This window comes from Dermacentor andersoni, chromosome 4 (assembly GCF_023375885.2).
Source record: "Dermacentor andersoni chromosome 4, qqDerAnde1_hic_scaffold, whole genome shotgun sequence".
In the NCBI taxonomy this organism is placed as follows: Eukaryota; Metazoa; Arthropoda; class Arachnida; order Ixodida; family Ixodidae; genus Dermacentor; species Dermacentor andersoni.
The window spans coordinates 205982741-206006535 of NC_092817.1; the positions used below are offsets into that span (position 1 = coordinate 205982741).

The window sequence follows — 23795 nt, forward strand, 5'->3', positions numbered from 1 at the left end:
TGCAAGAGTACACTGTGAACTTAACGAGCACAGTTACCAAGTGCCCTGTGTGGGACGTCATCTGGCTCACGTGATGATGCCCTCTTACCGGTCGCCGATGCAACATTCATCTTCTCTATAGAAAACAGTAAGAGTCCCGGAATGGAGGGAAATCGCGGGTAGTTCAGGCCGGCAGTTCTTGAGCAAACGTCTTCAGCAACATCCATCATACGTCATTCTTGATGGAGAGCAATATACCTGAAAGAGTGAAATGAAATGAAATTAAACGAAAAACCTTTATTGGCAAAGATAAATGGTACAACAATATTGTGATCACGCATCGAGATCATTGGCCAATTCAGGCTAGTGATGAATCCATTAAATAAAAATATTCTAAAACAGACAAAAACCAAAGGCAAGCTCAAATGCACACACACCACAAAAATATTTCATAAAAAGTGTTTACATAGATAGTGAATACAGAACATATAATAGATATTCCCAATAATATGCAATCTTTAATCAAGGTTACGGATAGGTCGCATGCGGTACACATTGACGTCGAATACAGTAAGACAATGAATTTTGTCGCATTATGTGTTTCTTTATAATGGCTGTAAAATTCTGGGTATGCTTAGTCCAAAGGGATAGCTGATTCCAGATTTCTGGGCCAGCAAAGGACATCGCACGACGGCAGTACACATTATTTATTCGCTCTTGACGAATCTTAGGGTGCTATAACGTAAAACTATTCCAACCTTTTCTATTCCAATTCAGCTATCAGCCCGCCACGATTGGTCAAAACCGTTTTTCGACCACCCCCACTTCCCCTGTCTGTCACGCGACGTGACGAAAACCGCGATACCTCCCCATCTGATATGATGTGTACACACTGATTACGCATGATTTGACAGAAAAAAGAAAAAGAGTTATTTCTGATTCGACCCCTTTTCGCCATTAGCTCTCGGCTACTGGCCAAAGTTTTCGGGCTGCACCCACTTCACCTGCCTGTCACGCGACGTCACAAAACCGCAAGAACTCACCGCGTCAAAGTGACGTGTAGGCGATAAAGATGTATTAATATGCCGAACAAAACTGAATTTTCTTCGGAATAGTCGCAGGCTGCCCCATTCTGAAAGGAATAAAAGATGGCTGCCGCCGATCGCTCAGGCACTGGCTCTACTTGCACTTGTCGGAGAACATGGGTTTATTTGTGTATAATAAACCTTTTTGCGTGGCCGTGTAACGTTTTCGAGCACTTTCGGCACGTTTACCCCCTCATTCTGCCAACTCTTCTTCGCTGAGGGTCCGTTTTAGCGTTATTCTTGAGCTTCCGTTGCAAGCCGCCGCGATTTTCGACCAGCCACCGCAAGCTAAGTAAGGGAAAGCCGACCAATCGCAGACGCTGGCACCACCCTCTTCATCCGGTTATCGACTTTCAGTGCAGTGGCTCGGCCCCATCGAATCCCTCTCCCCTTGAGCGTTCTCCTCGCCTCTTGTCAGCCAATTAGATACGACAAGTTGCTCAGTGTAGGCAATGTTATTCGTTTTTCAAGCAAACGAAAGTGACCTCCTATAAACGAGGAGAGTGTTTGATTGGTCTGTTCAGACAACCCTGCGGGTGACCGCCTGGTGCTTGCGTTGGTGGTACGCAAATTTGACGTCAGGAGATTGGAATGGAAACATATTGGAATAGTTTTACGTTATAGGGCCCTTAATTCATGCACTTCGCCTGCCTTGTGTTGCACTGGCGTCACTCTAAGTACGGTGACGGAAAAGGAATGCTAGTGCATGCAATACTGTGAATTACAGCTGCTGTTTTATAATTACGAACCTGAATGAATGGCACAATGTTCAAATCTTTAAATTACGGAGCAGATGGAGCGTTTGTATGTAAAAAGGCTAACATTATTATCGTTCTCTTCTGCAGAGTGTTTATAGCTGCGCAATGCGACGAGTAATTGTGACCCCATCATTCTTGCAATAGGTCATATTGCAGTGGATAATGCTAAAATATATTAGTCACAGTACTTCCATATTAAAATGCCCTCGAGCCTTAATTAATGTCAAACAACCTACGGTCAACTTTTGACATAGGTGGTCGGTCTGGGATACCCAATGAAAAGCCGATTGTCACTCCTAAATATTTATTTGTATCGAAACGTTCTATATAGCTACTCCACTAATGCAGGGTGTGCAGTTATTTGAGACAAGTTTGCGATTTGAGGCGAAAACAATCAATTTTGTTTCGTTTGCATTTATTCCTAATTTATTGCTGGCGAACCACTTCATTGTGCTATGCATGTCATCGTTTGGGAGAACTGCTGCTTCTATTGAGCAGTCTGTTATCAGAATGGCAGTGTCATCCGCATAGATTACAGCCTTTAAATGCGCAAGATACGAAGGATAATAATTAACGAACAAGATAAAGATAAGAGGTCCGAGTACAGAGCCTTGTGGGACTCCGGCTGTCACAAACCCGCTCGTGATAACTGGCGACTTCAACGCTGTGCATCGCACCTGGGGTCACGTATATGACACCCCCCAGGGCACCGCGCTGTGGCAGCATGCGAACGAGCTCGATCTCACCCTAGTGACAGACAAGACGTTCCCTACTCGTATCGGCACATCTACGCACAGAGACACCACTCCAGATCTCTGCTTCGTGAAGAACACAGCCGATGCCCGCTGGTCCAATCTTGCGGAGGATCTTGGCAGCGACCATCTCATACTAGCCGTGCACTTACCCAGCATCGTCAGGAAGCCCAAGTCGTACACGTGGGTCGACTGGGACCTCTTTCGCAAGACTCGCGCCTCACGACTCCCTCCAGACACGGCCCCGAACCTCGAGACGTGGACGGCTCAGCTCAATGCCGACGTCGTTAAGGCCACGAAAACATTTAGCACGGATATGCCAACCGAGATGGACAGCCGCCTCGCCCACTTGCTCGAAGCCAAACAGTCTCTACTGACACGATGGAAGAGCCAGCGTCTCAACCGCAAGCTCCGCAAACGCATTGCAGAACTGAACCAGACCATAATGGAACACTGCAGCACCCTATCCAAACAGCAATGGGACGAGGTGTGTAACTCCGTCGACGGACAGGTCCGCAACGGGAAGACGTGGAACCTCCTAAAACACCTGCTCGACGACACCAACACCCGCACGAACCAGCGCCACTCGCTCACCAAAGTCCTTCAACAGGCCAAAGGAACCGCTTCGCCGGATGACATCGTCAAGACGCTTGTGCATAAGTACCTGCCGATACCCACAGGCCCGCCGACCCTACATCCTGATTACACAGGTACCGACAACAGCCTCCTAGACGCCGAATTTTCCGTGGAAGAGATACGCCGGGCTCTCCACGAACTAAACGGCCGCTCCGCCCCGGGCCCCGATGGCATAACCAACAAGCTCCTGCGGAACTTAGACGACCCCTCGGTCGTGTACCTCACGGGCGCCATCAATGACGTGTGGAGGCGGGGCGAGTTACCTGATGCCTGGAAACTCGCCCAGACGATCCTCATTCCGAAACCGGGCAAGGCGCCTGGCCTCGATAACCTTCGCCCCATCTCACTCACGTCGTGCGTGGGTGAGGTGGCCGAGCATGTCGTACTCAACAGAGTCGGCCGGTATCTCGAAGACCAGGACTGTTACACACACCACATTTATTTATTTATTTATTTCATTTATTTCACGTACTTTCAAGGCCCGAAGGCGTTACAGAAAGGAGTGGAGTCAAAACAAGAAGTAATGCAGTAAAAAATACAAACAAAAAAGTATTAACAAAAATACTAACAAAAGGCATTTTGAATGGCGGTCTTGAAGTTAGTAGGGTCGGTGATGAGTGCGATTGAGGCGGGAAGGCGATTCCAGTCCGTGCTCGTCCTGGGGATGAATGAGTCACTGTACCGGTTAGTACGGCACAATGGCACCCCGATTTTAAGGCTGTGGTCAGTGCGGGCAGAAATATAAGACGGAGGGGCAAGAAGGGTCTCTTTTAACAGGGGGTTCAAGTGAAAAACTTTGTGAAAAAGGGAGAGACGGGAAGATTTGCGGCGTGACGAAAGATCAGGTAAGTTAAGAGTTCGTTTCATTGAAGAAATACTTGCATAGCGAGAATAATTAGATAATACAAAGCGTGCACTTCGATTTTGAATACTTTCAAGAGTAGAAACTAATGAAGACTGAGTCGGATCCCAAATGGCTGAAGCATACTCCAATTTGGAGCGAACTAAAGTTTTATAAAGAGTTAGCTTCAGGGAAGAAGGGGCAGAGCTAAAATTACGGCGTAAGTAACCAAGCATGCTATTAGCGTTTTTAGTAACATAGTCAATATGCGAGTGCCAAGAAAGGTTATTTGATATGTGAAGGCCGAGATACTTGTAAGAGCTAACTGACGTCACAGGTGCACCATTAATAAAGTAGGTGTATGTGGCAGCGTTACGAGATATACGCATGGCCTTGCATTTATTTGAATTTAGTTGCATGCACCAATTAGAACACCACTCAATTACGCGGTTAAGGTCGTCCTGCAGCTCTTGCGAATCTGAAGGATTAGTAATTTTACGGTAAAGAACACAGTCATCCGCGAAAAGCTTTATGGAAGAGTAAAGAACGCAGTTCGGAAGATCGTTAATATAGATTAGAAAGAGAAGTGGACCCAGGACTGACCCTTGAGGAACACCTGCTGGTACGTTAGAAAACCGAGAATTACAGTTATTAGTGTTTACAAACTGCGTCCTGTTAGAAAGAAAGTTTTTTATCCATTCGAGTACATTAGCGTCCAAGTTAAGTTGAGACAGCTTAAGCAGAAGTAAATCATGGGTCACAGAGTCAAAGGCTTTGGCAAAATCAAGAAATACGCAGTCAATGTCGGTACCTAGATCAGAAATTGCAAAGAGATCGTTAGTAAATGTTAAGAGCTGTGTTTCACAGGAAAAGAACTTACGGAAACCATGTTGACAGGGGTTGAAAAAGGAGTTTGATTCTAAAAACTCAGCCAAATGTGAATATATTATATGCTCAAGAATTTTACATGAAATGCTTGTTAGTGAGATAGGCCTGTAATTGCTTGGTAAGTGTGTGTTACCTGATTTATGAACTGGAATCACCTTTCCCACGCACCAGTCGTGTGGAAGAACAGACTGCTGTAATGACTGAGTGAAAATGTGCGACAAAATAACAGCAGAAAATACATTAGTACACTTCAAAATTTTTGAGTTCAGGCAGTCTGGGCCGGCAGAGGAGGACGTTTTGTGATTGTTAATTAGGCAGCTAACACCAACCCAGTCAATAGAGATTGGATCCATGAGCGAAAAACCAGAATTGGATACAAGCGGTAATGATCGCGACCGACATGATCGGCTTCCGACCCGGGCTCTCTACTCAGGATACGATGCTTCTCCTGAAACACCAGATCATAGACGCCGGGGCTACTTGGGGCACCCGCGCCATACTCGGCCTTGACCTGGAGAAGGCTTTCGATAACATCCAGCACTCGGCAATACTAAAGGCGACCACGCCCTTAGGGCTCGGGCGCCGGTTCTGCGAGTTCGTCCGCTCCTTCCTAACCCGTCGCAAGGCCGTGCTCCGTGCCGGAGACCTCACGTCGGAAGAAGTCGAGCTCGGACAGCGTGGCACCCCCCAGGGCTCCGTCCTTTCGCCGACGCTGTTCAACCTGGTGATGATTGGGCTCTCCGAACGCCTGTCGAAGATACAAGGCCTCAACCATACGGTATACGCGGATGACATCACCATCTGGTGCACCGCGGGGTCGGACGGCTTCATCGAATCCGCTCTGCAGGAAGCAATCGAAACTGCCGAGTCCTACCTCGACCACACGGGCCTCAAGTGCTCCTCCGCCAAATCGGAGCTGTTGTTGTACAGCCCAAAACGACAAGGCAAAAGGCCTAAGGGATGGAAACCACCGACCGAGCGCAACATCACTGTCCGCACCAGATACGGTCGCCCAATCCCCAGGGTCGATTCCATCCGAGTACTGGGAATGATTATCGAGGCGGGCGGATCAAACATCCAAACGGTCCACAAGCTGACGACAAAGACGGACAACGCAATACGACTTGTACGCAGGGTGGCCAATCGTCACCACGGCCTCAAAGAAGACAATATGCTGCGTCTCGTACACGCGTTCGTCCTATGCCACTTCACCTACGTCGCAGCAATGCATAAGTGGAAACAATCGGAGCGTGACCAGCTCAATGCACTCATACGAAAGGCAGTGAAGCGGGCCCTTGGGCTCCCGATCACGACGCCGACGTTTCGACTCCTCGAGCTCGGGGGGCACAATACCCTCGAAGAGATCACTGAGGCTCAGGAGAGAGCGCAGATGATACGTCTGACGATGACGAAGACTGGCCGTCACATCTTGCGCGAGCTGGAGTACTTTCCACCGAACACCCAGGATCCACCGGAGCTTACGCCGATTCTCCGCGAGCTCCGCGACCTGATCACAATCGCACCCATTCCGCGAAACGTCCATCCGGAACACAAGCGAGGCAGGCGCCTAGCCCGGGCCACCGCGTTCCTCAAACGAATAAACGAGAAAGCGGACGACGTCGCTTTCGTGGACGCCGCCGCCTACCGATGCGACCGAGCCTTCGCCGCGGTAGCCGTCTCGTCCTCGCAACGGACTTTAAACGCCGCAACGGTACGCACACGTGATCCCGAGGTGGCGGAGCAAGTGGCCATAGGCCTGGCAATGCTCGACGATAAGCGAACGACAATATTCAGCGACTCGAGACCGGCCATCAAAGCGTTCGAGAGAGGAGTCGTCTCCGTCAAGGCGTTACGCATTCTCCGCGGCGCTGATCCAAGCACCCTCAAACACCACACCGTCGTCTGGTTTCCCGCCCACCTGGGTCGGATCCCAGGCGCCCCGCCCAACCTCAACGAGACAGCCCACGACGCTGCGCGCGCGCTTACCGACCGCGCCGTCACCCCCGGGCAACCACGTCTCGATGAGTGGGAGGCGAACAGGGACGCCCCAGTAACCTACAATGAAATAACCAAACACTTTTACTTGGGACGACGTCTCTTTCCGCCCCCGCACCCCAAACTAAACAGGCCACAACAGGCGCTGTTACAACAGGCGCTAACGCTACGCTTATTACAGACAGATACCTATCCGAACCCCGCCACCTTACACATCATCTACCCGGACGTCTACCCAGACGATCCGTGCCCCTCGTGCGGGGTCACGGCGACACTCCCACACGTGCTCTGGGAGTGCAGAAACGCTCCGCCCGACTCTACCTCCGACAAGTGGGAGAAGACGATACGAAGCCCGCTCCTACAAGATCAGCAATGGGCCGTCCAGCAGGCTCGCGCAGCGGCCGCCAGGTACTCCGTGTCGGTCCCTGCGTGGGAGACGCCCACTGCGCGCTGACGTGCGTCCTGCAGGACTTCTATTATTTTCCAATCCAATCCGGCTGTCACATGTGAAATGTCAGATTTCGTTTCTGCTGTTCGTGCATGTTCTCCACGATTATTGAGATAACTTCTTAAAAATTTAATTACTATTCCACAGAACTCCTACCGCTCAACATTACGCAAGAGGATATATACTCAGAGCAAAAATACTCAGCAACGTCAATCTTACGTCGTCCTTGATGGAGAGCAATCGATCTCAAAGGATGGCTTTTTGTGGAGCCGATTGGGTGCCACGCACAGTTCTCCATATTCACGACTTCCGAGGGTCTAAGTACTTGCAGAAGGACTTCCAGTGCCAATTTTGCGATGTGTGAATGCCTCGTTTGATTTCCTTTTAGATCTGCCGCTTCAGCTTCGAATCCTGGATATTTTGGTGTGCCTGTATTTGATTTCTTCTCGAAGAATCGCTCGAAACTTTTCTAATTCTCCTTCTCATTTTTGATTTTTCAGGGAAGACCTAAAAGAGACTATAGCTTCTAGTAGCACATTTGGAATCTAGTTCTCCAGATCTGACTGATGGCTGTTCGATATAAATTCTTCATAAATTGCCTGAAGGTCGTGCAGACATTTTTTTGGCGGCGGCAGCAGAAAAAGCTTCAACACTATCTTCAACATAAGTACATACGTGATCACTTCCATGAGCCTTAATGCCATAGAAGCACTGCATGCTGTTTCGAAAACACCAAGAAAGAAAAGTTAAACCCGAACAACTTCCGTAGGTGAGTCACCGTAAATATGTTGTTTTGAAAGCATTGACACAAAACCCCTTTCCTTTGTGTCCATCTTCAATCTCTTTCATTTGCGTGCGATGGGCGTTGAAAGTTCCTTAAAACTCCAGAGGCCAGGCGTTGCTAATAACAAGGTACTTGGTCGTTCAGTGTCAAACCGGAGCGAGAAGAATGAACGTAGGTTGCTTTGCTTTTGCAGTTAAACCAATGTATTGGTCGTATTGGGGCAGTGAAGCTGGATGTAGGACGTTAGCGAGCTTACATAAAACAAAAGCAGCAACCTTGCGGTGACCAGCCAACACACATAAGGGATGAGAGCACTTCATCGCCCGATAAGTGGGATGGTACTTTGAAGGTTACGACCATGGATGGAGATAACTGAAATTACGTTTGCAAAGGTTAAATGTCGAATACCCAAATTTTTTTTTTATTTCAGTCCTCAAGCATTTCACTTTCATGTGATGCTTCTTTCACTTCCCTGCGGAATGACCGTAGTGAAGGAGCCAAGGCACTATTCGAAACTTGCAACGACCGGGCTCATCACGTTCAGCATCTGCGGCGAGCTGCAAGTATCCAGAGTATCGACGCTCGTCAGTAATGTCTGCACGACGTTCGTGAGTGACTTCGAGGAGAGCTCCTGTAAGTCGTGTTCTTGTGTACGGACTGCTGCTGCGTAATCCATAGTTGCTGGACGAACCGTGTTTGTGGCCCAGCGTGTTGACGTGTGTAGAGCTGACCACATTCCTCTTGAAGCAATCCTGGTAGGCGCGCTGCTCTCGACACTCCAGACCATGCATCACGTCAATAGTTGAAGATTACTCTTTGCAGGCCTGTACACCTGCTTAACACCACCAGTGTAGGTATTTCACGGACTCAATACAGTGAATGTATAGCGGTGGCTCTTAGATGGTCTTAGGAGACTTTCCTCAACCTCATCTGCTTTTCATTTTTTCAATATTGGCAATCTTTCGAGGGCACATCACGAGCATCCTTGCAGTTGACTCACATGATGTGCGTTGCTTGGCGAGTGCCCCTGTGCGACTCAGACATATTGCTGGGCTTTGGCAGACAGCACACATGCGTATACCTTCTTGACATTTCTGACATTGAAGGGACTTGGGGGCGATAGGTCGTACAGCGTGGCGAAAGTAGCCGCCATTCACGCGCGATAGTAGGGAGCCACCTTTGCAGAGAAGTTTTACACAGCCTAAATTGCCGTCGGGATGCGCTTGCAATATTAAAACGTTGTACGACGTCCTGCTCAAAATGGGCAGGTCGTTGTCATTACTGCATGAAGTCGTAGCGTACGCAACTCTGCAACCATTTATCCAAAGATCCAAGGAGCATTGTTTGCAAACGGACATTGCCATTGTGTTTCTTCTAAACATTGTTTAGGTATTTTTGCTTACCCGGCAGGGCGCCAAATCCTCGAGATATACCGAACTGAAGTGTGTTGAAATTAATTAAATTATGGGCGTTTTACGAGCCAAAGCTGGGGTACTTATGGAGACATTTGAGATTATCCGTACGCGTACCGGAAACGAACAAAATTATGTGGGCCAGTCGACTGTCACAGTCGACTTACTTGACGCGATCCGCCCGCTGCCGTTCCGCCACATTGATTTGGGCATGTGAATAGCTTGGAAACCTTCCTAGTCCGAAGTGGCGGTCGCTTGATGGCAACTACAGCTCCGCGTCATCGAGGTCGGCTTGAGTCCCAGGGCACTACCTCCTGGAATGGCCACTGCAGATGTCGGTACTTCAAGGCCATATTCCATAGGTCCGTCTTCCATCCCCGCAGGAAATGGTGTCTCCCAGCAGACATTAACAAGAATATCTCAAATTGCAGAGACAGAAACGTGATGCGGTTAGATTGAAAGATACTTAATTTCCTTGAAGAATAACGACTGGAAACGTTAGCACCAGACCGTGGCTCGGTGACATTACTCCTGCTCTATCGACCTTAGTGCAGAAAGTTCGACTTCAGGCCGCGGCTTCCCCAACGCAGTGGGGTCTAATAGCAAAAAACACGCGGCATGTTGACATTCTAGTGTCTGGTAAAGAACCAAAATTAAATAAAGGTATCGTGGAGCTGTCTGCAAAGGCCTCTGTAATTTACGTTGTGTTCCCTAGCTTATCCCGCAAAATCCCATTAGCATGTGTTGGTCAGCTTTAACTTGGAAACGTCAAAATCGGTAGTGTTTATTTGTATATTTTCGCTTCCTGTCTGTGCATATTTTCAGTTTGTAGCTAATATGGGGATATTTTTTTTTTCAGGAGAACACTTGTCTGTTAAGTATTAAGGCCCGACCACAAGTAGCACTGGATACGCGTCTCGCGAAGCGTATACGTAAGCGTACGCGTCTCCGGGTCCGTACGCGTGCGACGAAGGCGAGAGTGAGCAGCCACAGGCTACGCGTGCCGGTGTACGTTTTGAGCGTACCACAGTGATGGTACAACACCTTCGGGGAAAACGCTTGAGTTTGCGGAAAGCTTAGTCTTATATTGCGCAGAAAAGGCAATCGCGAATGAGAAACCTGATGCTGAAAGGACTCGATCGCAATTGAAACTGCCTCGTGTATGACACTCCTATAAAATTTTGATCAGTGGCCTGTTACAAGAGCGTTGGGCATCACATTTATCGCCACATCAGCTCACAAGTACCTCACCACGTGCTTATTCTTATGGTGTTTGTGCTTTGTCTGCCAAAGTGCGAGCCTCCATCATCTTTGGGCGACATAGAACCAGTGGCTACTCTCGGCTTGTCAGCACCATTCCGAAACAACCATAACCTGCTTCCAAAAATTGGAGGACGCTTGAGCTTCGCCTTCAAGAGTGGAACGCGACAGCATTCCCGTCGACCCGCCAAGGGGTGTAAGACAATGCGCTACCATGGCGCTACGGCGCAGCGATCACTTACGAGACGCCCCGCATCGGACTTTTCACCCACCAATCACGCGGGGAGCGTCGAGCAACGCAGCGTTCGGCGCGGCAACGAAACGTGCGCCTAAGCAAGCGGAACGAACCAAAGAACTCGGTGCCTACGAGGGGGAAACGATGTACGCCAGCCAAACGTCGTGATCGGCACGGGCAGAGAGATAGACAGATAGTGATCTAAAGAAAGGAAGGACGCTTGATTCTGCAACCCGTGAAGTAGCACGGCGAAGCGTCTTCAGGGGAGAGGGAGTCCGGGTCGCGATGCGCCTCGCACCGGTCCCCGCTCAGCCCCAATGCGTGCGTGGTGCGCCACCTGTCGGGGCAGCGCCGTACATTGAGAGGAGGGGGTCTTCTGTGTTTGCCGCAAGATGGCTCTGCGTGTGCGGAAAGCGCAGAAGAAATGTAGCGTAAACGCACTTCGCAACTCGTGTAACTGCGACTGCTGTAAGTTACACGGTCATAATTACCGATATACACCGCAGTATAACTTTCTACTGCTCGTTTCTAAAGCAACATCGCATTCACTAGAGGCGCTTTCGTACCGCTTTGAAGCATCGAACTCGTTTCTGAGTGGTAGCGTCTCCGTCTCACACTCCGGAGACCCTGGTTCGATTCCTACCAAGCCTATCTTGCAAGTTGTTTTTTATTCATAAAGTGCCTCCCGGGATTTATCGCTCACGGCCAACGCCGCCAACACCGACACCGGCTTTTCTGCGACACGAGCTCTTTAACGCTGTCGCGTTAAAACCGCGCCAGAAGTATATAGGCCGGCCATGTGACGATGGCACTCAGACTTTCACTTCCATCACGTACGCTAAAATAGACGTTCAAAATCAAACACTGCCTGATGGGCGCGCAGCCTGCGCGTCTCGCATCTCTAGACGCGCAGGACAAGCGCTCACGGCCTCGCAAACGCGTGATGCGTAGCCGGGAGCGTTCGCTTAGCCGCGTCTGGTTTGGCCTTTAGTGCTTCACCTGCCTTCATCCATGCCTGTTGTCCGCACTGTAAATTTCTCTAGTACGAGTAAATTTCTCTAGTAATTACTGCGATTAGAACTAGTCAACATTTTTTCAGCGGGTCTTGTTACCAGACCACCAGCAGATCTCAGAATGAGGAACATGTGTCCGCTGCCGGTATTTTTTAGGTGCATTTCTGCCGCCATTGGCGTCGGAATCGCCGTGAGGTTCCGAATAAAATCCAAGCCCGATAAAATCGTCGGCGCGGCGTACGCTGTATCTGCGAGTGAAAGCATGCGAGGTTGAGCCTGTGATCGCGGCTCAATCTCCTGCAGGTTATATAGGAAAGCGGGGAGGGAGCGCGCTGTCTGCCATCGCACGCAAGGCTCCGTGGTCCAGGCGGCCGCGCGCGCTGGCCCGAGCCACTCTATCTTGAAAGCCATCTGCGGCGGGGACCGGCTAAGCCGTGGGCTGTGTTTCGCGGCTTAGTTCGCATTGATGCGAGAGGCAGCCCGAAGGACCATTCGCTTGCTCACTCGAGCGTTTTGACAGCGATTTTCCGCTGTCATGAGTTAGGTGTGTTCCCGTTTGCATGTGCGCGCGCGACACTACGCTTGCTAATTTAGTTGGCATGCCTATGTTTACAACCTCATACGGCCTATAAAGCTACTATCCTTACTTGTTATACCTGTTCCCTAATTTGCTATCGCAATCGATGCTTCGCCTTTCCAGCGAAACTGCGACATTTTTGGAATCTCTGAAAACCTTCGCCGTTTGAAAGGCACTAGAAAAGGAGATACTGGCAAGTGAATTGCAGGAAATGGCGCTCGTTTATAATATATGGTGGTTGCATAGGTAGCCTTTCCGCATAATTTCTGCTTGCATCATTTGGTCTTTCAAGACGGCAGTATTGAGCGAGTGACCTTGTTGCTTGCGCAGCTGAACGGTACGACACATGCGGGCCGCATCCGCACGAGTTGGGGCGGCGTGGGTCGCAACGTGGCCGACTGCCTCACCCGCCTTCTAGGAGGCACGGTGCGCCTGGTGTCCGCCGTGGGCGTCGACCGGCACGGAGAGGCGCTCCTTCAGCACAACCGGCTACTGGTAAGAACGACCCGCGCTCTTCCCTTGTCGTCAATCAGTCAGTCATAGCTACCGGCATTGCAGAGCGACTTACAAGGTAAGTAAACTGGTAGCGAAGCTTCCGTATGAGCCCCCAAACTTAGAAAGTGTCGGCGTGTTGCACTTCTTTTAAAACATTCTTTTAAAAAAAGGTATGACGCGTGAACCTCCCCAGCTCTTTTGTTAAATAATAAATTAAGGGGGTTTACGTGCCAAAACCACTTTCTGATTATGAGGCACGCCGTAGTGGAGGACTCTGGAAATTTAGACCACCTGGGGATCTTTAACGTGCACCTAAATCTAAGTACGCGGGAGTTTTCGCATTTTGCTTCCATCGAAATGCGGCCGCCATGGCCATCCCGCGACCTCGTGCTCAGCAGCCCAACACCATAGCCACTGAGCAACCACGGCGGGTAGTTCTTTTGTTAGCCAGACCGGATTAGCTGCACTCTGTCTCGAAGAACATCGGTGGGTGGTAAACTGTGTGATGAGAATCTGGCAAACGCTGACCTTTTTTTACTTGCGAAGGTGAACCACGTAGTGGATTGTGGGATGAATAATATCGGCTTTTCGTGGAAGTGTGCCACGTTTGTTGTTGGCGAAATACAGCGACGATAAGGGCTCATCTTCGTGTAAGAAAATTGACCATAGTGCGTGCGTGTGTGTGTGTGCGTGTGCGCGTGTGTGTGTGTGCGTGTGTGTGTGTGTGTGTGTTTGTGTGTGTGTGTGTGCGCGTGTGCGTGCGCGTGTGCGTGTGCGTGTGCGTGTGCGTGTGTGTGTGCGTGTGCGTGTGCGTGTGTGTGTGTGTGTGTGTGTGTGTGTGTGTGTGTGTGTGTGTGTGTGTGTGTGTGTGTGTGTGTGTGTGTGTGTGTGTGTGTGTGTGTGTGTGTGTGTGTGTGTGTGTGTGTGCTGTTAATCGCGCGCGGCGCGATTAGCAATATATTAGAGGTTGGATTGCGCAACATTTTTACGAGACACACAGAAGAGACACACACCACAGAGCGCTATATATAGCAATATATCTCGCGTTCCAGACGGTGGCCGTTTGGTGCGTGCAATAAAGCCAGTCGTAGTGATCAGGCTCCCATAGAGCTTCTGGACCCGTAAGTTTTGAACAGGCGAGAAAGAATGAGACGCGATGATTAGTGAGCGCCATGTATATCGGCACCGTCTACACTGGGTGCGGAAAAAAAATATGCTTCGTTTTAGCGTAATCTATTGACAGAAACAGCTCCTAGCATGTTTTCACCACTGCCGAAGCTCCGTGTGTACATTTCACCACCGGGAATGCACAGAAGACAAGCCACTGAAATTATCGCCTTTTAACGCAGATCTCATCTGTCTTAAGTAAAATTGAGCTTCCTTTTTTGTTTATTGTTATACTTACCCTTAGGGCATGCCCTTTATGCTGTGATGATGCGCACAAACATGCAAAGGTTGGGACTTATAAAGTTGAGAGCAGAAAAAGCTGGCAGCGGACACCTTGGAGTAATCAGGAACGGGGAAGCTACCGCGCAACGGATTATGTACTTATGTACGCCTTTGCTTCGTATATTCACATTACCGCGACTAATAATTTAAATTATGGTGTTTAACATCCCTAAACTGCTCAGTAGCTTATGGGGTACACTGTAAGGAAAGGCTCCAGATTAACTCTGACCAGCTGGAGTTTGTTACCATGCCGTACCACCCGGTAACAAGTTTTGCATTTCTTACTTATCTGAATTTATGCGCCGCGACTGGGTACGGCTCAATCGAGCTGCGGTAAAGGGTGTGGCTGATAGTTGTAGAGGTAGGTAATCTCGCACGTCGTTTAGCAGTACAGTGTAGGCGAGGCGCAAATTAGTACCTTCATACCAATGCAACAGACATTTTTGTTGCAACAGGAGTCATTTAAGCGAAGTGTCATTTCGCCACTGTGAAAATTTGCATCTTCTGTGATAAAATGTTCCCTTAAGAAGAGCAATTACATTTAGGAATTCACTAGGCGCTGACATCAGAGAACCACGCACTCGGCAACAACGCTAAGCTGTTGTGCCGTTAAAACTGGGAGGATTATACTTTCGAAGCACAGTTCGTAGATGCTGTCGCCTCAAAAAATAACAAAATGCCGGAATGACGATCGCGACAGTTGACCTACACGCAACGCCGTTATGCAGAGAAAGCAGTTCGCATGAACGTATTTTACCAACCAGCCCTCACTTGGAAGGTGTACCAGATGGAAGAGGCAGTCGCAGTAAAGCCACGCTGTTTGAAAGCAGGCAGAAGTCTATGGCTTGTGTACGTTCCTTCAGAACGTCACGAAAGCGGTTGCGATTGATCGAGATTGCCAGAGAGTTTTCCAAGGTAACTCCAGTTTTATTCGCCTAGAATTATGCATCGAATATACATGACCAAACAAAACGAATGATTCCATGGATTAAAAGCATTCGTACTTAGAAAGCACACCGTCACAATATGGCAATATCTGCCTCGCCCCCCTTCCCCGGAATCCTCTCCCGCAGTCTTTGAAGCTTTGACAATTCCGCGCAACAATATGTATTTCAGTTTCAGTTTATTGAGGATTCTTTATTGAGTATTCATATTGCTACGGAACAGTATTTGCGATGACGAAGAGGCGAGCAATGTGAAGACGACGACGACGATTAGAAGCTAGCGCGGGCTGTTGCCTCTTGGCCAAGTGCGGCGTGTTTCCTTTTAAATATACTTGTATATAGCTTTTCGTCTGCATCTTCCTACGTAACATATCTGGTGGAGGTGGACGTTCCCTGTACCTCGTTACGGAGCTTCGCAGTGGACGGTACGTCGAGCCTTCCTTCATGGCTCCCGGCGACGACAACTCGACTCAGCCGCCTCCGACACCTGCTGCCACTTCGACGACCTACATCGCTCTTTCTGCTCCCCGTGATTCTGGCGCATTCTCGGGCAAAGATGGGGATGACGACGATGACTGGATCTGCCTGTCCGAACACGTCAGCCGTAATAACCGGTGCGACCCTACTATCATGCTCGCCAACGTCGTCTTTTACCTTGGTGGCACACCTCGACTGGCACGTTGACTTAGTGTCCCCATCCCCACCACTCCCCGATGGTCCCTACATCGCGGCTCCTATGGAAGACGTCCTCCTTACACACGGTATCACAGTACCTCATACAGTTTTATCTATTACGGCGAATTCCGTCTGCCTGCCAGTGGTCAATTTTGGCGTTACGACACAAGTGCTGCCACGCGGGATGTCTCTGGCAAAGCTTTGCTCATTCGAGGATCACTCAGTAGCATCTATTGCAGTAGACAACAATTCAGCCGATCCTCCTCTACCATCGTAGTCAGCAACTGGTACCATCGCCGACTTACAGAAAATTATGGCGCCCGACATGCTGTCCGCGCACGCTCGTGAGCTCTACCGCGTTCTATTTTCCTTGCACGATATTTTTTTACTTTAACTATCGTCCTTTGGCCCAAACTACAGCTGTTAAACATCGCATTAATACCGGCGATGCCCCTCATATTCATCGCCGCCCGTATTGAGTGTCACCGGCTGAGCGTCAAGTTATTCACGCCGAAGTTCGCAAAATGCTTGCCAAGAACATTATTGAACCGTCATGTAACCCATGGGCGTCACCTGTTATACTGCTAAAAAAGAAGGATGGCTCATGGCGCTTTTGCGTGGATTATCGGCACCTTGACAGGGTTACCAAAAAGGACGTGTATCCCCTTCCTCGGATTGATGACGCCATTGCCTGCTTCCACGGTGCTCGCTCTTTCTCCTCTATTGACCCTCACTCCGGCTACTGGCTGATTGCCGCGGACGATCTCGACCGCGAGAAGACTGCTTTTGTAACACCCGACGGTCTTTATCAATTCAAAGTGATGCTGTTCGGTCTATGTAACGCTCCTGCCACTTTTGAACGCATGATGGACTCCCTTCTTCACGGTTTCGAATGGTCCACGTGCCTATGATACTTGGACGACGTTATAGTATTCTCCCCAACGTTCGCTACGCACCTCGAGTGCCTCTCAGCAGTCCTGGACGTTTTTCGTCGAGCCGGTCTGCAACTCAACGCATCGAAGTGCCAATTCGGCCGTCGCCAGATTACCGTCCTTGGACATCTCGTTGACGCGAACGGAGTGGAACCGGACCCAGGCAAGATCCATGCTGTTACGCACTTCCCTGTTCCCATGTGTGTCAAGGACGTGCGCAGCTTCATCGGCCTTTGTTCGTACTTTCGGCCTTTAGTGAAAAATTTCGCGGCTATAGCACGACCACTAACCGAGCTTTTGAAAAAAGACGCCCCTTTATATTTGGGGTGATAACGAGGCCTCTGCATTCGCGCATATCTAATCGACCTTCTCACAACGCCTCCCGTCCTGGCCCATTTCGATCCTTCTGCGCCTATCGAAGTCCGTACTGGTGCCAGCGGTCTCGGAATTGACGCAATACTGGCAAAACGCCAGCGCGGCAACGACCGTGTTATCGCTTACGCCACTCATAGCAGCGTCAGTACAACGCCCGCCACTGTTACGTACAGTTTTCGCCTGGTGCGCTCGTGCTCCTGTGGTCGCCCTCTCGTCACGTCAGACTTTCAGAGAAGCTCCTTTCGCGATGCACAGGGCCCTACCGCGTGCGGCGCCAGGTGATGCCTGTGACATACGAAATTGCTTCTGTGAGTTCAGCCTCGTCCTCTACTGTGGCTTCTAGTGATGTCGCGCACGTCAGTAGGCTCAAGACCTACTACACTGCTTCTCAGTCCGGCCTTTACTCGGTCCGGGATGGCGCTTTTGCCGCCAGGGGTAGTGCTACGGAACGGTATTTACGATGACGTAGAGGCGAGCAGTGTGAAGACGACGACAACGATTAAAGGCTAGCGTGGGCTGTTGCCTCTTGACCAAGTACGGCGTATTTCCTTGTAAATATACTTGTGTATAGCTTTTCGTCTGCGTGTTCCGACGTAACAATGTCGAGCAGTTATCACACAACACAGCGTTGCATCATCTTATCTAGAAAGCATTTCGACGTGCAAAATTAGTAGCCTGTAAGGAGCTGAAAGCCTGCTTTACGGAGAGTGAACGACCATAGCGTGTCATTTCTTCACCACATACATTGTCACATTATAGTGATTGTCAAGAACACAGTAGCAAAACTGCGAATGAAGAAATTAACTGTTATTGGGTGAATTTGTGCCCACGTAAGTGACACTCCAAGCACACAAATAGTGGAGAACACCGTAGGCGATCGTCTAATTCACACCACTCGTCGAAGGTTCCAGTGCAATCGCTGGTGCACACGTGGTTTCCAGAAACTAGTTCACAATTCATGTCGCGCATGCGATATGATAATGCAGGGTTAGGCGAGGACATACACACTAGATAGAATCAACGATAACATTCGCGTAAGTTCTAAATTGTGCAGGCGCGTCTTGCACAGTCCATGTGAAGAGGATAAATAAGTACCCGTGTCAGCCCCCCGCCTCTTAGAAGCGCGCTCCCGAAGCTACAAACACGAGAGCAAAAAAAAGACTAAAGTAGAGGCACTAAAGAAAAATGATCTTCAAACAAAGAAAGTTCCAGAGCTCGTTAGAGCTGGTAGAAGGGCTTAAGGCGCACAACATAGACTACTGCAGGTCGGGAGCGGCGCCGCTGTGATTGAGTAATGCCGTCTGGCATGACCTCGTAGTTCAGTGGGCCAAGGTGTCGGATGATCTTGCAGGGTTCGAAATAGCGTCGCAAAAGCTTCTCCCAAAGTCCTCGCCGGCGTATGGGAGTCCAAACTAAATCAGATTCGGCGGGCTGGTACTCGCGTCGTCCAAGATCGTAGTGTCGGCTGTCGGTCCACTGCTGGTTCTTGATGTCAAGGCGAGCAAGCTGTCGGGCTTGTTCGGCGTGCTGGAGATTGGCGGCGGTGTCGACATTCTCCTCTTCGGTGACATGCGGCAGCATGGCGTCGAGAGTCTTCGGCTGGTTCCTTCCGTAAACCAGCCTGAACGGCATGATCTGCGTTGTCTCTTGCTTAGCCGTGTTGCAAGCGAAGGTTACATACAGAAGGATGACATCCCACGTCTCGTGTTCAAACCCGATGTGATGGCTTAGTGGCTATGGTGCTGGGCTGTTAAGCACGAGGTCGCGGGATCGAATCCCGGCCAGAGCGGCCGCATTTAGGTGGGGGTGAAATGAAAAAAAACGCGCGTGTACTTACATTTAGGTGCACGTTAAAACACCTCAGGCGGTCCAGATTTCCGAGTCCCCCACTACGGTGTACCTCATAATCAGGTCGGGGTTTTGGCACGTAAAACCCAATAACTTAATTTTTCTTGTGTTCGACGTCGATGTACATGTTCAGGCCATTCATCTGCGGGTGGCAGGCGGTTGTCCTCCGGTAACTTCTCTGGCCATACTACAGAATGGCTTAAGTAGGCGCAGCTAAAAAAGCCCTTCCTATGTCAATAATAGAGACTTCGGGTGCACCATGTCGCAACAGGATGTTCTCGACGGAGGATTTGACTGCTTCCGCCCACTACCTTCGGGCAGAGCTTCCGCTTCGGCGTAGCGGCTAAGGTAGCCGGTGGCCACTAAAATCCACTTGTTTCCGGATGATGACGTCGAAAAAGTCCCAACAAATCCATCCCGATCTGCTGAAACGTTGGACAAGGAGGCTCGATTGGCAGTAGCAATACCCGCCGTGGTTACGTAGTTGCCATGGTGTTGGGCTGCTAAGCAGGACGTCGCAAGATCAAATCACGGCTACGGCGGCCGCATGTCTATAGAGGCTAAATGCGAAAACACCCGTGTACTTTGACTTATGTGCACTTGAAAGAACCCCGGGTGCTACAAATTAGTCCAGAGTCCCCCACTACAGCGTCCCGCATAATCAAATCGTGGATTTGGCACGCAAAACTCCATAATTTTTTCGGCTGTAGAAATTACGGTGGCCTTGTCAGTGGTGACTTGGATCACTGGTAGTCTCGGCATGTTTGGACGTAACGTGCGACGTCGGCCGTCAGGTGCGGCCAATAGTACTTCTCCTGTATTCTTGCGAGTGTACGGAAAAATTCAGGGTGCCCGGTTATCTTATCATCGTGCAGGACATGCAGAACGTCTGGCCGGAGTGCTGCCAGCACAATGAGAATGTAGTTTGCGCAGGCCGGCGAAACGTTCTTCAGCAGGTCGTCGTTTCGCAAGAAAAACAAATACAATTAATCCGCGTCTAAATACCCCCAGGACAAAGTCGGTCTTGTCTTCCAAGTACTCAGGAAGGCTTCTTAGCTTTGGCCCGCTCGTTGGTGCTCGGCAAAGTCGTCCGTGCTTATTAGCCCCGAGAACGAAACACAGGGGCGCTGCGAGCGCCGCTCGCTTGACGTCGGGGCACGGACTCGTCCCTGTCGTCTGTTGCAGTTCGGGCGATGTCCGGGCGCCTTCTGCGGTGTTTGTTCGCCCTCGTTCCCTCTGCTTGTATACTTATAGCGGTCGTCTCAAGTATATTTTTACGACGTCTTCGCGAACATTTATTCAGAGCTTATTTTTTAGGCAACAATACAGTCGTCAAAGGCAAAGTGCCAGGCGAAGAAGCGCAGACCAGCCCGTTGCGGGTTTTTCATGCGCGGATCGACAACCACAAGAAGATAGCATATAAGAATCCAGTTATGATACCATACCTGCCGCGGTGCAGCAAGTATGTCCCAGACGCTGGATATATTTTACTTCTACAACGGTTACCTTGATTTTAATCCGCTAAAACAGGTTTCTATATCTATAAAACAGACTATCGATATCTTTAGGTAACCACATTTTTCTTCTAAAGTCGCCGGTCGAAGATCACGTTGTGCAGTCGAATAAACTCACTGGCTTTGTTGCGGGACAGTAAATCTATTAAAACACATTCATGTTGTTCATATTCTACTAGATTAACGTAATATAGGTTGAAGGGATACGAAAGAAGAAATAATGTTGAGCCGAGCTTGAGCCGACCAAAGCCATTCCTGCCGTGAGAGGAGACTAGGCAAGGCACCTTGAAGTTCCAGCACCCGGTTTCGACAACTTTTACTTCATCAGAACGGCCTAGGTACCAAAAACATAGTTTGAAATCACTGTCGTCACACTGACATGCCAGCGAAGTTATATTCATTGTATCTTCTAATAAATAACCTGTAACTGCGAAATTAACAAATATAGCCTTTAAGAATATTTTAACAATCTAATCTGGCTCTGTGTGTGTCTTTAGTTGCACTTTAAAGGCGTCCTCTGGCGACGTACATACCTGTAATCACAGTGTCGTCAGAGCGGATCTCTAAATTTAAACTACATGATTATGAGGGATTTACCAGTATATTAATGCGAATAGCATTCTTTGCCTGCTTCAGTCCTTTTGAGCCTATCTATTTATTGTCATTTCTTATAGGCCCCCCCCGGTGGCCCAATTTGTCTACCTGCTAGGGGGCGTGTGCTCCTGGGCGTGATGCACCGTGGTCGTTCCGTTGCCGTCACGCCCGCTTCCTGATATGTTACTCTCATCATGCTCGTGGTCACGTCATCTACCGCGATCAAGTGGCCCAGGTTTTCTAATAGCGTGGAACACTAGGTATGGATTCGTGGCTGAGATGCCTTCGTAGTCGCTTCATCGCAGTCGTTCCAGATTTGTCATCCCACACTCCTCATGCCATCCTCGCCACACTATCGCCGTCATACAGACTTCATGCATTTGTTGTTGCACCTGCATAGTTTAGCCGTCCTAGTCCTTTAATTGCCGTAATTTCAGCTCCGTGATCTCACTCGTGTCATGCTGCCGTCATCACTCCTCCTACTCTGACCTAGTTGTTCAAGTTGTGCAATAGCTTGGGCCACTAGGTATGTGTTCGGGGTCATGATGCGGTCGTGGTCGTTGCGTCATCGTCATTATAGCTTTGTCATTCGACCCTTATAATGGCGTCATCAGCACATCATGGCCGTCACACACTCGTAATCATGCCGTCATCGTCAAGCTGTCGTTTTATCGTTGTCATCGCTTCAGTAACCTCATCCCATTATCTTTTAGCAGTCATCGTCGTGCCGCCTTCCTCATTCTATCGACCTCAATCATTCTTCGTCATTTAATTGTAATAATACTGTCATCATTAAATCATAATTATGCCGCCCTTGTCATGCCTTCCTCGTCGGGCAGCGGCTATCCTACATCCATTGTCACACTGTCGTCGTATTTCCACCGTGACCGTGTCATCATTGCCATTGCAAGTTCTTCATCCGGCCCTCGTCATGCCGTCGCCGTCGCAACATTGCCATCATACGCTCGTCGTCATTCCATTGTCTTCGTGCCTTTGTCATGCCATTCTTCATCACTGTATCGTCATCGTACATTCGTTGTCGTGCATTCGTTGTCATACTGTCGTCGGTATGCCGTCGCAATAGTTTCATCGTCATCACTGTAACTTCGACATCCGACTCTCGTCATGCCATCGTCGTCACGTTGTCGTTTCACCATTTTAGTCACTTCGGTATCGTCATTCCATAGTCGACATGTCGTCATCGTCCATCGTAATATCTCTTAAAATGGTATGGATGCAAGCTAGTTGGTACAAATTCATCGGTGAAAAAACAGCGCGAAATTAACACGGAGAAGAGAAAACAAGGGGGTTCTTCTCATGTGTTCCTCCCTTGTCCTTATTTATTCCGCGCTGTTTTTCACGGATGGATGCCATACCACTTTCGTCGATCATCGACGTCATTCCTTGTTTGTCATCCTGTCGTAATGATACTGTCATCCAATCGGGATTACTCCGCCATTGTTACGTCATCATATTCATTGCCTCTTCATCACACAGACGCTCTAATCTATTCGCTGACATGCCGTTGGCATGCCGTATTCGTCATGTCATTGTTGTCATTCATTCTTCATCCGGTTGTCGTCTTAATGTCCCTATGTTCTAGATCGCCACGTTGTCGTCGCTATGCCATCGTCATACTTTAAATAGTGACATCTCATTGTCGTCATGCCATCGTAGTTATGCGCATTTGTCGTTCGATCAAAACATCATTTCTTCTTCGCGATTCCATCGTCACTGCATTGGCGTCATACATTCGTCGTCATGCTTCCATGCTCATGAACCAACTAGGAAAGTCAGTGCCATAGCAAAGTGTAACGATATCGGAGCATCTGGCAATTAGCCAAAGCAAAGAACTCGTAATTACCGCTGCACGTGTTAAAGAAACATTCCTTCATGAATATGATCTGCAGCTACATTGCTCGATTGCTATTTGCGTTACCATCTACAGTAGTCGTGAGATCAGTTCTGCCGTTGTTTCGTGCTCTTTTTATTTTCGCAGCAATGTTTGTGTACTCATGTGCTCTATGCACAAGCAAACATGAAATTCAAATATTCTCGTTTTGCATTATCGAGGAAGCCTGCAAGAACGCTTCATAACCTTTTCTACTTGGCTAAATTATCCACTTGTGTTCTTCCCAAAACCTTGGCATTTGTTTTTGTTTGGTGTTTGTGTCACTCCAACACATTCGTTCGCTATCCAAGGCCTCAGAGCCTCCTGTTTCCTATATTCTTTAATTTGAAGCAAGCTTGACATACACACACGAATAGGCATATAACTTTTTATACGCGTCACTTACAAACTTGCA

The 23795-nt window shown here is 49.1% G+C and overlaps 1 protein-coding gene across 1 annotated transcript in view; it reads left to right on the forward strand.

Moving 5' to 3' along the window:
- The first annotated feature begins 8645 nt into the window (after positions 1 to 8645).
- LOC126538330 (uncharacterized) overlaps positions 8646 to 23795 on the forward strand; it is a 680380-nt gene continuing 665230 nt past the window's right edge. The window contains exons 1-2 of the mRNA XM_072287698.1: positions 8646 to 8799; positions 12956 to 13158. Coding sequence (XP_072143799.1) covers positions 8646 to 8799; positions 12956 to 13158 — 357 coding nt within the window. The remainder of the gene's footprint in view (positions 8800 to 12955; positions 13159 to 23795) is intronic.